The sequence below is a fragment of the Nicotiana attenuata genome, unplaced genomic scaffold, assembly GCF_001879085.1.
Source record: "Nicotiana attenuata strain UT unplaced genomic scaffold, NIATTr2, whole genome shotgun sequence".
In the NCBI taxonomy this organism is placed as follows: Eukaryota; Viridiplantae; Streptophyta; class Magnoliopsida; order Solanales; family Solanaceae; genus Nicotiana; species Nicotiana attenuata.
Window position 1 is genome coordinate 216,103 of NW_017670533.1, and position 15,675 is coordinate 231,777.

General features: G+C 37.1%; 2 protein-coding genes across 2 annotated transcripts; one reads left to right on the plus strand and one right to left on the minus strand.

Annotated features, from left to right (window-relative positions):
* Positions 1-284: 284 nt before the first annotated feature.
* On the plus strand, positions 285-6,056 carry LOC109240638 (sister chromatid cohesion 1 protein 1). The gene is made up of 20 exons (XM_019407304.1): positions 285-337; positions 876-944; positions 1,038-1,096; positions 1,171-1,215; positions 1,328-1,347; positions 1,484-1,563; positions 1,746-1,866; positions 2,289-2,358; positions 2,481-2,559; positions 2,649-2,758; positions 3,649-3,719; positions 3,806-3,967; positions 4,192-4,357; positions 4,436-4,518; positions 4,598-4,796; positions 4,886-4,964; positions 5,165-5,316; positions 5,412-5,496; positions 5,589-5,701; positions 5,813-6,056. Exons 1-20 carry the CDS (start codon positions 285-287, stop codon positions 5,893-5,895), a joined length of 1,899 nt encoding a protein of 632 aa, XP_019262849.1. The 3' UTR covers positions 5,896-6,056.
* Positions 6,057-6,966: 910 nt separating this feature from the next.
* On the minus strand, positions 6,967-15,103 carry LOC109240643 (T-complex protein 1 subunit beta-like). The gene is made up of 12 exons (XM_019407309.1): positions 14,987-15,103; positions 14,303-14,345; positions 14,167-14,223; positions 13,570-13,635; positions 13,365-13,476; positions 12,459-12,587; positions 11,465-11,536; positions 11,128-11,243; positions 9,835-9,911; positions 8,378-8,863; positions 7,680-7,995; positions 6,967-7,461 (listed from the first exon to the last, which is right to left on the minus strand). The coding sequence occupies exons 2-12, from the start codon at positions 14,306-14,308 to the stop codon at positions 7,318-7,320; spliced, it is 1,581 nt and encodes a 526-aa protein (XP_019262854.1). The 5' UTR covers positions 14,309-14,345; positions 14,987-15,103; the 3' UTR covers positions 6,967-7,317.
* Positions 15,104-15,675: the final 572 nt, after the last annotated feature.

A 15,675-nucleotide genomic window follows, 5' to 3' on the forward strand; every position in this document is an offset into this window, starting at 1 on the left:
AGAGTGGAGTCGAGTCGAGTCGAGTCAAGTATATGAAAGAAACATTCATTCTTCTTCTGCAAGGTAGGGCCCACAAAGCGGCTCTGCAAAAAATGCAATCGAAATCGTAACAGATTATGGCGGGTATACGAGAGAATCGCACAGGCAGAAAACACACACACGCTTTCCCTTTCTCACTTTGCATGTGATCTCTTTCTCTCTATCCACCTATATATACAAAACCTTCTCACTTCAAATTCTCTCTGCAATTTCAGTGCTCAACTCTCTTTCTCCACTACTACAACATGTTCTACTCTCACCAGCTCCTTGCTCGCAAAGCTCCGCTTGGCCAAATATGGTGATAATTTGTCAATTTCTACTTCTCATTTCGATTTTTTCGTTTAATTTACATAAATAAGCTACATGTTGTGAGTTTCTGCGGTTTTACTTCCATATATTGTAATTTCTCTATTCTCTGAAGCTCCTTCATACGACTTTCGTAATTTGATGTTCACTTTGATTTATATGTTAAGTTGCCGCAGTTCAAATTGGATCCGTTATTGTTTAACAAAATGCTTAAATTCGAGCTGTTTAAGAATTTAATGATCCAGCTGCTTGCTCGCAAAGCTCCGCTTGGCCAAATATGATGAAAATCATTACTTACTACTTGTCATTATGATGTTTCCTTTCTGAATTCGCTTCTCATACATAAGCTTTTTCATGTTTAGAGTTTCTGCGTATTTTACTTCCATATTTTGTAATTCTGTGCTAGAATTTCATTTCCTGCTTTAAGCTCCTTAATTCAATTTTTCATATATGTTTGAGTTATCACAATTAAAATTGGCTATGAAGAATGCTTAATTCGAATTGTTTATGATTTTCTCTTTGCTGTGAAGGATGGCGGCCACTCTGCACTCAAAGATCAACCGGAAAAAGCTTAGTAAGCTCAACATTATTAAGATCTGGTCAGTCGTTTTTTATTTCTTCAATTACTACGTCAAACAACACTTTATTCCTCGTTGATTTCGAGAGTTCTTCTGTTTTTTCACTTAACGCAGTGAACAAATCTTAAATCCATCGGTCCCAATGGCTCTGCGACTCTCTGGAATTCTCATGGGTATGTCTTTTTACTGAATTGAGTAACTGAATATTTCGTTTTAGAGGTTTAATTGTCAGTTGTATATATCTCAGGTGGAGTCGTCATTGTTTACGAACGCAAAGTGAAACTCCTTTATGGTATGAATATCATCATCTTTATTTGAATTTCATGTTTAATTTTTTTGGAAATTTACTCCTAATTTTCCTTCCTTGCTTCAACGTTTTTGTTTTCTGTTGTTTTTTAATGCAGATGATGTGACTCGTCTCATGGTAGTAACACTGGTCTTCGATTCACAATCAACTTAATCTCTCTCTTTGCTCTGTTTTTGTTAATTCAGCATTTATGTGTCGTCCAATTGGTGATGATTTTTGTGATTACGTAATATTTGAGTTTGGTAATTTTCAGGTGCAAATCAATGAAGCTTGGAAGGTGAAATCAGCAGCTCCTGATCCTACGTTGCTTCCCAAGAGTAAATTGCAAGCCAAGTGAGTACCTCATCTCCACTTCAGCATCAGCGTATTTTTGCATCAGAGATTGAAATGGCGCATTTTAGCACCTGGCAGTTTTCACTTACCTTGATTAAATTTTGATTGCTAGCAAAAAATTAAGTTCTGGTTCGTTTTGTGGTTTTTCCCAGGGTTGATAGTTAACATTTCATCCCCTGCAGGTATGAAGCTGTTACTCTGCCGGAAAACCGGGAGGAAGAACTCCCGGAGATTGAACAGACAATGCGAAATTCGGACACTGTCACAATGATGGGTTTCGAACAAACCTCATATTTCGCCATGGTAAATTAATGGAAAGCGCTATCACCTCCTCAGTCCCTGAAATAACTTCAAAACCAGAATTTTTTTATAGGAAAAATAGGACACAGATAAAAAGTGGTATTTCAAATGTTTAGCAATATTGCAATTTGAATCAGTAGAAAGTTAACATTAATAAAGCGATTTGATTTCCCTTCGTGTTCCTTTGGTCTCTGTTACCCAATTTTACATCATATGTTTTGCAATTTGTTCTTTGTTATTTCAACTCTTGAATTGTGTAAGCTTTTTGAGAGACTATCTAAAGTTATTTTGGATTTTGTCCTTGTTCATGACCTTGAAGAGCAAGCAATATTGTCTGATGCTAAGTACATATAGTGAAAGTAACATAATCATTAGTAATTTCAACATAAGATTTGCAGCTAAACTCCTGGATGTTGTATGTGCAGAGACTAGATAATGTAGACCTCTATGATAAACCCAATGCACAGGAAGAACCTGCCCGGGACTTTCATCAAGGTATACCTGTAGATCCTACTATCAGCATACACTATGCTATCTATATTCTTGCATATACTATTATTTTCCAGTTTTCTCTTGTTGTTCCTATCTCTGAACACCCCCGAAAAACCTTGTTGCAGTTGATCTAGATAATATCACCCTGGCTGAACATTTTGATGCCCATCAGGCAGATTCAGATATGTTTAATCATTTTGAGAGGTATCCTGAGGAACAGTTAAAATGCTCTCTATTAACAAATCATACATTAACAAATCATGGGAGTTCTTTGAGCATGAATTATTCCACAGGTTTGATATTGAAGGGGATGAAGAAACACAAATGAATTTTACCCAGCCAGAGGAAGCTCAAATCCCAAGTACTCTTGTGCCATCTCCACCTCGACAAGAAGCCCATCAACGTAAGAATGTGCTTATTAGACTTTCTTTTTAAAACAAAAATTACTAGCTTCTACTTCAGATAGATGAAGTTTTTTGAGATGTAAATAGTGTTGGGTGTGCGAACAAAGTCCCACATTGGTAGCTGAAAAGATTGGGAGTCTACATATAAGGTGTAGAGATCTCTTAATGGTGTGAGGCCTTTTGGGAAAAACCGTGCGGGCTTGGCCCAAAGCGGACAATATCACACCATATTAAGAGTGTGCTTGGGCTAGTTTAGCCCAACAACTGGTATCAGAGCCTAGGTTCAGTGGGACGAGTATGGAGATGGCGGAGTGATGGTGCGGGGCGGCACGCACACAAGAAGCAGTAATCTCGAAAATTGACCCGTGGATCGTGGTAATGGGCCACGTGGAACTTAGTTCGAGGGGGAGATTGTTGGGTGTGCGAACAAAGTCCCACATTGGTAGCTGAAAAGATTGGGAGTCTACATATAAGGTGTAGAGATCTCTTAATGGTGTGAGGCCTTTTGGGAAAAACCGTGCGGGCTTGGCCCAAAGCGGACAATATCACACCATATTAAGAGTGTACTTGGGCTAATTTAGCCCAACAAATAGCAGATGGACCCAAGATGATTCACTTGGTGTTTAAAGAAAGGCTTTCAGATAGAGACATTATGGAAATAAACCTTGCTCTCCAATACGAATATGGATGCAAGTCGCACTTACCTACTATTAGACTTCCAAATGTATACCTGGTTGTTGAACCCTTAACTTTAAACTTCCAGTTTACATGCATAGTTCATTCAAGCACAAAGCGCAATTTGATTGAGTTGAGCTTGTAAAAGTCCCTAGATTTCCTTATTAATTACTTAATTAGCAAATAGATTGAATAGAGAGAAATTTTGTTGCAGCTGACGAGATCCCTGGCAAACATCCAGAGGAGCAAGTGAAGCAACAATCTGAAGCTGAAGAAGTTTTTGAGGTAGAAATTCCACAAGCAACCGAGTTAGGAAATAATGTAATGGAATACCTTCAGTATTAATCCAACGTCTTAACATGATTCTGTAGCAACGGCAGGACCAACAAAGGCCAAAGCCAGCTCGACAAAGAGCAAGAAAATTAGTGCGTCTTGCAATTGACAATGAACAAACTATTATTCCTGGTCAAATATATCATACCTGGCTTCAGGGTTCTTCAGATATTGTATCAAGAACAAGGAAAAAGAGAAAGGTGCAAATCTAGATCGTCCCCTCCTCAATGCTTCCATTTTGTACACCTTGAGCAAGTAAAATTTGACTATGGGTCTTATCCTACGAACTAAGTATGTTTATCTCTGCCATCAATGAATAGTGTTTGATTATCCTAAGAGTAACAAAAGTATCTCTCTTTTTAACTACAATAAGATGCAAAATCATTTATTAGTAACCTTAACCTTAAGTTCTTGCTCTGCGCAGACTTTGAATGCCTCATCTTCTATGAAGATAGGCAGACTCATGGAGGTGCCTCCTATTGCATTACTAGAAGGGTTGCTCACAAATGGAAATAGGGAAGTTCACTATCCAGCACCACTATTAAAATTGTGGATACGAAGTACCCAACCTCCCCATGATTCACCTTCTGGTCTGGTTTTTCATCCATGATTTTAGATTCTCTATTGCAAAAACTACAAACAGATGGTAATTCCATTTTAACATGCAGGAAAGACCTCTCCGCCTTATCCTCCTGAACCATCCTACACATCTCCAGCTGAAAGGATGCACAATTTTGAACCTGTCAGATATGTAAGGAACTTCTGATTCTCAATTAGTTTTAAACGACAAGTGGCTTCAAGTGTTTCTGATTGAGCATTTGAATGCGAAGCCTTTGGAAGAGTTCCAAACTGGTGCAGGTTCCCCATCAGTAGGGATCTCCATAGAGAAACAAAGGGCAAATGTCAATAATAACGTGATTCCACCTGATCTCATGGAGGACCTCAGAACCAATCTTACAAACCTGGGACTGCATCCAAAAGAGGTTAATGGAGTGAATGAGACCAATCACATGGCCACACCTGGCTCTGGTATGTAGAATTTACATGAATATTCCTATGCCCGTCATATGTTCGCAATTTGTAATGGTGGTATAACTTTTATTTGTGTGAATCTATAGGTGATGAGCCTAGATCCATTCCAAGCTCAGGATCTGATCATGGTTACCTATCACAGAACTCCATAACCAATTCAAACCGGTTAGTACTACTAGTACATACTATATATTAATCTGGTAATTGTTCAACGATAAACTACTCCAGTCATACTCACATTAACAGAAGGAAATAATGAATATCATGGTCCCGGTTCCAAAGAAAAGTTTAACCTTATTTTTTTATTACCAAGGTCTCTGTATGTATAGCAGCTGGTTACACTGATCAAAATTGCAAACCTTCAGGTCCAACAAGAAAAGACCCCATTCTTCATCGAGGCATGGTGCAAGTGGCCTTGAACCAGTAGCAGAAGAGTACCAATGGCACCATCCTGATCCAACTTTCAAGATTGCTAGACTATCTGAACTATCAGAGAATGGTTATACACCAGACAATGGTTTGTGAACACTCAACAACTTCCCCATTTTAGTTCTGGTCATTTTCTTTAATGTGGTTTAGTTTGTCATATACCTGCCTTCACTCCTTTTGCAGAGATGTTGATGGAAACTGGACCAACACAAACCCAACATCAATTCACTACTCAACCTCTTGACAAGATGACTGACACTATCAGGATGTAAATCCTTTTTCATTAGTTCCTAAAACTCCCTCCAGTTTCATCATGAATCAGCTGATTTATTGACTTCTCACATGGTACATTGTCTACAGGCAGCTGAAGAGCCACTTTGACACTCCTGGATCAGCCAAAACAGAATGTTTGAATGAACTAACTCTTGGGATGACAAAGAAACAAGCAGCGTGTCTCTTTTATCAGACCTGCGGTATATATATTCCTTTCAATTCTTTTAGAGTGCATTGCAGCACAGAGAAACTTTTTATTTTTCAGCTTTTGTCATTAAAGAGAGTCAAAGTTTGCTCCATTCTATGTGCAGTTCTGGCCACTCGGGACTTCATAAAAGTCGAACAGGAGGCGCCATATGGGGACATTCTCATTTCAAGAGGTGCAAAGATGTGACTGATAAATTACGAAGATGCCAAGCCCTGTCTTATAGGTTTATCTTAGTGTTATAGCTGATGCAATTTTTTCTTTCGGTTAAGGTATTGGAGAGTCCAAGCACAGTTTTATAGCTCGTAGTATTAGGACAAATTATTCTTATTGCTAAGCTATTTAGTTGTTTAATGCTGTCCTTACCGTTATAATCATAGTAGTCTCCAAGAATATAGAACTTATATGATTGGTGTATTTGGAGAAACACTAATTGCATACTCGTACTAGTATTTGGTGACAGTTATCGACTGTAAAAGTGAGAAAGTCTATCGTTAATTCTCTTTATCGCGGCAAGGTTTAAAGTCCAATAACAAGAACAACAACTCACTATAACCCCACAGGGGGTCTGAAGAGGGTAGTGTGGGGATTGTTTCAGATAGACTCTCGGCAAGGTTTAAAGTCCAAGTATCAGAAAAAGTTCACCATTAGAAAAAATGAAATGGTCGCAGCGAGCTAGTCCGAAATTTATTCAATAAAATATGTATGAAGAAGTAAATTTGAAGCTAAAATAAAAGATTATATAAAGAATTCAAATTGTAAGACACTGGCTTTTCTTTTGGTTGGATGGAAGTGCCATGAACTTCCAGGGAAACAAAAATGTAATCAAAGAAGTTTACTAAGTCATCGGATAACATTTCTGCAACGTTCCTTCCCGTTCTTTTGCTTTTCGTCGAGCAATGCAATCATGCAGCAATGACAAATTGGATTAAGTCATAGTACATTGTCTCAGCTGGTTTTGAAATGATATCTGAAATCTATTCATTAATAAAACCAATCATATAGGCCAACGATCCAATTCCTATGTATAACTATGAAATCTCTGTTCTCCTGAGCGTAGTTAAAGCCCCTAATGGAAGTGATTTTAAATTGATCTTGCATTTCTTCTCAACTTTGATATATTTTCATACTCCCAATAAATTGTATAGGTTCACACAAGATCCAAATTGTTATTCCATAGTTGCAAATGCATAATGATCATTGTGGTAGAAGTAGGAAGCTTTCGCCTCATTTCATTACTTGGTAGTAGATAGTTATTCGGACACGTAAAATACAATTCTCATTAAACCTTTTAACACGCTCAAGAGTCTTGAAAACAATTACATTTCAACTTCGCCTCTGCTGACACAATGTCTGTAGACTACCACAGAAGCAGCTGCATAAAAGCTATCCGGTGCACAACATATTCGGTTATAGGCAAGTCTAGATCAAACCTATCAAAACTTAACAAAAACATAAACTTAACAGTAACGTTTCTTCAAAACTTCCCAAGCAGTGTTTACACTGGCATGAAAGCGAACAACATTCGATAGTTTGTACTCTAATCTACAGTTATACCTAAAATCTTAACCACAAGACCGAATACAAACATCTCAACAGATTAACCACATCTTACATTCCTTCCCTCCTCCGTGGGGCACATGTGATGATTTCATCAACTCGTAGGATCATCTCAGCAGCCTCGATTGCAGAGAGCAACACAGCCTGTTTGACTTTGAATGCCTCTGAAATTCCTAACTCTGCCATATCTCCAACCTGTCATAAATGCCAAAAAAATGATGGTTAAATCTAGCAATGTACAAACTCCCAATAAGCAAGCAAGATTTGACGATTTGCATGGGATTTAACATCGTTTCTTAGAAAAGCAGGAAAGGAAGAGAACAGAAAAATTTCAGAATTCTTCCTCCGGTTCTTTGAACTTATTGCAAAATAGCATAATTAATTAATCTGACATTCTGAGTGGGTTTACTCACATGTCCAGTGATGACATCTATCCCTGCATTGCTTTCCTCCTTGTGATGCTCTGCACGAAGCTGAGCGACCAGCTCAGCACTGTCCAGACCAGCATTGTCAGCAATGATGGTCGGAATTGCCGAAAGTGCCCGGGAAAAAGCCTCAATTGCGTGAGATCTTTTACCAGGTGTCTTTTTAGCCAGTTCATCCACTGCCTTCGCCATCACCATCTCTGGCCATCCACCTCCAAGTAGAACTCTGCTGTCATTTACTGTCTGAGACAGTACACACAAGGCATCATGCAGAGACCTTTCAGCTTCATCCAGTACATGAGGGCTGCCAAAAAAATATGAGAAGTAGTTCACATGAAAAGATTGCACAAAATTAAACAGACTTCACTGTCAAACCACAGAAGATTACTCTTTAATCAGCACATGCATGGGCCATGTCGCGACCAAAGAGATATTGATGTAAAACACGCCTTTATTGAATATTAACTTCCCAATGGACGGAAATCGCTTGAGGTGTTATAAATTTCAACAACAAAAGAGAAAAGATGCTGTGCAAGGACTTGAGCATCAAGTAGTTTACACTTCACCAAAATCAAACAGCTATTAAGCTGGAGACAAAATGACACCTTCTTCCGACCCCTCCCTAACCCTCCTTCCTACAAAGAAATGGGAGTTAAGACAGAAAAATTAAAGACGCTAAAACATACCTTGCACCTCTCAAGACAATTGTACACGCCTGACCCATTTCGACCCCAGAAAAGTGGATCAACTTGTCCTCACCAATCATTATTTCTTCAATGAGTTTGCAGTGGCCAAGCTTGACAGACTCTGGGTTATCAAAGGTAGATGCAATCTCTCCACCAGTAACTAAAGCCAGGTGCTCAATACCATCAAAATCAGCATGCTCGATTGCAAGTATCCCTGCATCGGCAAATAGTTCCTCTGGGAAATTGTAAATCAGCTGTCTGTTAACAAAGCAGTTTATTCCATGAGAGATGATCTTTTGCACCTTCTCCCTCATTTTATCTTTTTCAGCAGCTTCTAGCTCAGCAACCTTGGCCATTGAGTCAACTCGGACACGTGCTCCATAGATTTTAACTTTATCAGTATCCATTGCAGTGTTGGACACCAAGATCTTAGCATTCTCAATACGTTTCGGTTGGCCAACCCCAATCTTTTTATCCAAAATGAACCTGCAGCAAAGAAATGATTTAGAGACGAGGGAACACAAGGAACTTATATTACAAGGAATATAGTGGAATAAAAGGAAAAATGTGAAAAATCAAGAAAGTCTGGCTTGAAGGTATTTGGACCAGCAATAGAAAGATTACAAGGAAGTTTATGAAAAGGACAACAAACAAAATATCCCCCATCAAGAATCCTACTAAAGAGTTGTATGGTTGATTTTGGGACAGAGGTAAACTAAGCATTGTAACAGAAGGGTCCATCTTACCCTTTTTGTCCTTTTGCGTTTTTGATTGAGTAATAAGTTATCGATGCTGTGGCCTTGTGAGGGAAAACCCTGTACACGAAAAGTAGAGAACCTAACCAACAATATGGTTCTCTATGAAAGACCTCCAGTCATATACTAACAGGAAGCTCAAGGGTGCACCAAAAGTTATTCACAAATAACGACATGCACCAAGCTGGCACAAAGTCGTAATCCACCCCTTCAAAAGCTCTCATATTCCTTTCCCTCCAAAGTAGCCACATAAGTTCCAACTGCCAAGAGAGCTACATTATAAGCTCTACGTCTTGTTCTGAATGCCCAACTAGATCCAGCTAACCCCAAACACAGTCCTTATATCTATCAAGATGATAAGCCTAGAAGACAATAACTCTAGCCAACCATACACAAAAGGCTTGAAGAACTCTTCAGAGATTTGCTCGATGCCGAGAAAAAACCTCCCAAGGAAGGCATACATTTCACCAGATGCGAAGCACACTCACAGTACAATGCACTAGGTAAACAGCCTACTTTCATTTCTTTTAACGAATAAGAGCACATACCCTCCGAATAAGTCCTAAAATAAAAAGAATTAAAAGCTTTGAGAATGAAAAATTAAGTACAGCAACAAAGAAAAGCTGGACATGCAAGAGGAATCCAATAGTGTAACAGTAAAATCAAATTGGCCCATAAAGACTTCACGAGTTTGTTACAAACCCTTCATCTAAAAATGAATCCTTCAAGGAACCTCCAGGCTTCTTAATAATTTGGATTGCCTCTAGATTGGTGCTGCCCTGTCATTCCAATTAGTTTAATCAACATTTTGAAAACACAGAAAAAAATAAACAACAGCGGAAAATTAATAGGTATGCATGGGAACAAATCAAAGATTCAACTGGCAACAGAATGAGAATGAGCACTGGAAGGGTTGCTTTTCTTTTCTCTTTCTGATAGACACAAGGCAGATAATTCAGCTCAAATTTTTACATGAGAAGATACAGAGCAGAATCCAACTAATGTATAAGGGAAAACTAAAACATTCATAAATTTGGTGCAAAATGAGTTCTCAAGGTGTCTGGAGCAAGATAGTTTTAATGTGTCTGACCAGGAAAATATGCAGTTGAGTCTTACACGAATTTAAGAGGTGTTTCACATTTTACCTGCATCATGTTACTTAATAAGTCGACACTGAGAGTAATATTTACCAATAAGTTACTCCCTTCACCGGTCTCAATGACACTCAAGTTGTAAACATTAAGTGACATCTTTCGACTAAACATAAATACTCCCTCTATTCCAGTTTATGTGAACCTACTTCCTTTTTAGTCCGTTCCAAAAAGAATGACCTTTTTCTAAACAAGAATTTCATTTAAACTTCCAATTCTACCCTCAATGACAAACTTTTATAGCCACACAAATACTCTGACATATTTAACACCACAAGTTTCAAAACAATTATAGCCACACAAATGTAAAGGCTTGTTTAGGACCACAAGTTATAAAAGCTTTCATTTCTTTGTTAAACTTCGTGCCCAGTCAAAGAGGTTCACATAAATTGGAATGGAGGGAGCATATGAAGACACTTTTTTTAAATCTAAACCAAGATGGTGTCAAACATACGCACCAATTTGGATTTGAAACTGAACCACTATCTTCAAGGAATCCTCTATTTACACCCCAAAAAAAGACAGATATCAGAAGGTCTACTTTTATCAAAAAACAAACTAAAAGTAAAGACAGATATCATCAGGGGACACATCCCACATTAGCATTCATTTCGATGATCATGGCTACCATTTAATAAAATCATAGCTTATCCGGAACATGCTGTTTAAAACATCATCATCAAATTGTCAAGACAGTCAACTACTGCAGTATAAGAGAAATAAAATAAAAAGAAAAAAGTAGATGCAGATAAACCTGAGATCAAACGATTAAAATAGAACGAACCAAGTACATCCTAGATTATCCCCTAGTGATGGATAAGATGATAAATGTAAATGTACAGACCTTTAACCTCATAACTGCATCAACAGACAGTTTCGCAAAATGCTCCTTGTCCTGAGACAAGATTTTCGAGCTCAAAGTAGTCATCGCAATATTCATCAAGTCCGACCTAAACTTCTCTGCAGCATCACAAATTTATAAGAAACATGGACAAGGACCACATGGTTGTGAGTAAGAATTCTTGCCTCATCACGATTTATATTATCATTTACTGCTTTCCAGAGTTATTTACACAGTGAATTCTTTTAGATAACTCATACACCAGCAATAAAGGAGAAGTTGTTGAAGATGTGAAATATCACTGTTCTGTTTCAAGTGAGACTAGCTCAAGCACAGATACCTGCATCCTGTTTATTATCAACAACCTTCTGCAGCAACACATTGCATGCACATTCAGCTGCCATACGATAACCTGGTTTGGAGAAGCCATAACATATACCAATTAAATGTACACTCAGTGCCAATACAAAATTAAAGTACCTCAAAAATTTTAACTATCATACATCAACAACTTGAAAGTAGCCATGATTCCCAGTTTCCCACAGATATACAGACGAGATTTTAATGTCCTAAAGACTTCCCTGAGACTGGTTCTTAGATACCCTACTACAGAAGCACATTGCCATGTGATATTTCTTTGGTTGCTCGTCCCCCCCCCTCCCCCCCCCCCTCCCCCCCCAAGGATTATAAACAATGGTTAATAACTGAAAAGGACATCGAGGTTAAAGTAAACAAAGAAATGTCTTCATGAGCAGTATATGAAAGATGCAATGTCTCTAGACGACTTCCTTCACAGAAAGCTTGAGTTCCAAAATAAAACCATCCTTACAAGTTACAACACAGTATAAATTACCAAATTCTTTTTTTGAAGGACAGCTCAATATCACCCAAGTGTTTTAATTTCAAGATACCCCATTGGAAGTCTCAATAATACCCAAGTGTTTCTTTGTTTTAAAAAAAGGATCACCCAAGCGTTAAAAAATATAAAAAAGTAAGAAGATGAAATTCTAACTGATTATGTAAACCTTTCAGGTGAATACTGGCATCCAAGATCAATACAAAGATAAAAAGAGCTTTGTTAAATTAGAAAGATCATCAAACGGTCATTTGACTACCAATAAACCACATAAAGCAGTCATTTACAGATTGAAAAATGAGGAATGCCAATAAAAGATAAACTACCAACATGCACTTACGAACAGCATGCAAGCAGAGTAGCACTGTTGAAGACACTAACATTCAAAGATTACAAACTTCAAAAAATTGAAGCAAAGCCCCAGAGATATACATCCCAATAAGCCAAAACTCCAGGGCATAAGATGAACAGAACAAACCTGAAATAATTGTCATTGGATGAATTTTCGAATTAACCAGCTTCTCTGCCTCCCTTAAAAGTTCTCCAGCCAAAACAACTACAGACGTTGTCCCATCACCAACTTCATCATCTTGTACTTTAGAGATGTCTAGTGAAAGGGTGAAGGTAGAGCATTTATATGATATCGATCTTTTGCAGTTCTGTACCTTAGCTTTTCCCCGTAATAAAGCTTCCAGCAGAGTTTGAGGGTTCAATTTGCTCTCCGGAACACACTTACACAAGTCAATGCATCTATGATAGACAATGAACAGAGACTACCAAGTCTTACATGACCTTCCACAAAAGCAACGTCACCTCTAAGTAACCATTTTGTTGTTTCAAAATATTAAACAACAAATACCATCGCATACACTCAACACCTAACCAATTAAGTTCTACCCTCCGATATCCTGTTTGACAGCGATGAACTGCATCCTATTGAACCATCAACTGCTCTCAAAGTCTGAATTGAATAAACTTAAATCCCACCCCGGAGATACCTAGCATAGTTGCTAAACCATTGCACTATCTAATCTGCAGCATATCTTTCAGAAGCGTTCAATCAAAATGCCTTAACAGTTCAGTTTGTATCTATCTATTAATCGAAGTCCTTTTCAGCCAAGCAAAGACTTAGAATTTACTACAAAAAACTTATGTGCCCCGCTTCTACTAAAGTTCAATGATAATCTATGCTGTTGGAAATTGAAGACTTGTAAAAGTCTCAAGATTGACCTCTTCTTTTTCAGCAATAAAAAACAGCAGTCAGCAATCAATTAGTAACCTTTTCTAGAGAAAAAAACTAGATATTTTAGATGTCTACTGTCCAAATCTCTTACACGACTATATACAATGGTCCACTGACCCCGAAAAAAGATAACAAGGATACCAACCAGGACCTTGGCAGCAGGATTGTCAATATGGAGGGACTTCAAAATTGTGGCGCCATCATTTGTAACTGTAACACTATGACCTCTGCCGGTTGATTGTAAAATTTTATCCTTAAAACAACACATAAACAAGATATTATCAAACCACAATCTAACATCTTTTCAAACAAAGCTGCAAGCTACATACTCCAAGAATGAGCTTACCATTCCCTTAGGTCCTAATGTTGTCTTAACCAAGTCGGCAATTGCCATAGCCCCCACAAAGGATGCCTAAAATTAGAGACACTCATTTCTTTCAGTAAAAACGACAAATAATCGCCTCTAACAACATACTTCATTTTTCCTTCACAGAGAAGAAGATAGAAAGTCACAGTAACTTTATACACTACTATCTCCCTTCATATTACATGGCAGGTGTTTTACTGGACATGAGTTTAAAAAGTTGATCTGAACCATGTAATATTAGTGGTAGGCAAATAATTTCTTCATTTTTTTTTTTTTTGGTTTTGTTTTGAAAATGCATGGTAGTTGAATAATATTAAAAAAGGATGAATATTCAGTTTGATAGAGAAAATAGCACATCAAGTTTTATACTTGAGTAGTTTTGAATTCTTGAAAGTTGAGATACTATTTCGTTAAATTTCAAGAAATATTTTGTGACATCCACAATGGCAAGTGTTGTATAAATTGGGATAGAGAAATTACATACAAGATAGCTTTCTTCATAAAAAAAAAAAATTACATACAAGATAGTCTTTGTAAACTACCAGCTATATTTATTTCCAGATACATGAGACTTACCATTCTAGCTCGCTCTCCCTTTTCTTCCGTAGCTTCATCTTTAAGAATCCTGTCAATCTGGAAAACTAAAATGTAAGTTCTGGAACCTACAAATTACAGGAAAAACGAACGAAAACAAAAAATCCCACTAGCATACCGCCATTAGAAAGAAAACTGAGATGTGGAGCTGAACCCAATCGCTGAAGATTAACCAAAGAAATAAGCAGCACTTTATCAGATAAAAGCAGAGACATTAAAGGGAAATGATGACAATTATAAACCATAGAACTTCAAATGCACCATTCATTAATGATAGAATATGAACGAAAGTAAATTTCTTCAGTGGGAAACAAGAGAGCACTAGTTTATTCACAAATTAAGTATCGGAAAATGCTTGTGCGTTCGGATTTATAAAGTGAGAATACATATTATATAATCATGACAATGTAAAACAAATAGTCTATTTAAAAGATATATGTGATGCATTTATTGGTTTCGCAAATACAGGTAAGTTTATTCCCTCATATATCAAGTCACCAGCGGCGATCCATTACTACATCATCTCAGAAATGACTAAATCCTCAACAATTGAACCCTCACTTTTCTCCCTTATAAAAAGCCAATGCTAGGGCTTAACACAAATACAACTCAACCACACCTCAGCTATACGAATTAATCATCTGTTTCATATACGTCATTTTCGTCATAATTTAATTAAGTTTTACATAGTTGTCCACCTAAGACGATCCTCCTCTTTTATTCGGGCTCGGGATCCAGTATACTTGTGAAACGCATGTAAACAGAGTTCATGAAAAGAGAGAAAATAGAGAGCAAGACGAACCTTCTAGAACTATGCTTTCCACGGCGGCGCCGGAGAAGTTACTGAGAGTAGTGGAGAGGTGTCAGCGGGAAATGAAGAATCTGGAGGGAGGGGGAGGTTTGCCAAAATGGTGTTTTGGAGTTTGAAGTTTTAAATTGTTTCGACGGTATTTTATTAGTTTATTGAGGGTATATTGGTCCTAAGAACCATGGGAAACTTTAAAGTGTGTTTGGAAAGTTTCCCTGTAATTGCAACTAGCAGTCCTACTTGCGCTATGCGCAATTAATATTAAAAAATATTAATTATATTATATTCCGGGCTTGTTTGAATATATCAGATTGTATAACTTTAATATATTTGAATTTTAATGAATAAAATCTCTATTAAATTAAAGGGACATATATAGTCATCGAATAACTTTTTTGTTATGTATCTTTCTTTATTATATAATAAATATTTAATATAATTTCATTATTAATAAAAAAAATTATTAGCATATTAAAAAAATTATTAGAGAGATTTTTTATTTTATGTAATTTTAAGTTTTTATTGTAAATAATTTAAAAACTCCTACTTGAAACTACTTTCCAATTTGAATGGACAATTTTTTTAATTTTCGTTTTTTAAATAATATATAGGAATCTCAAAATCCCTAGCCAGCTTATCTGATCTCCCAGACTTTATCGAGCCAGTTATTTTATTTTATTATT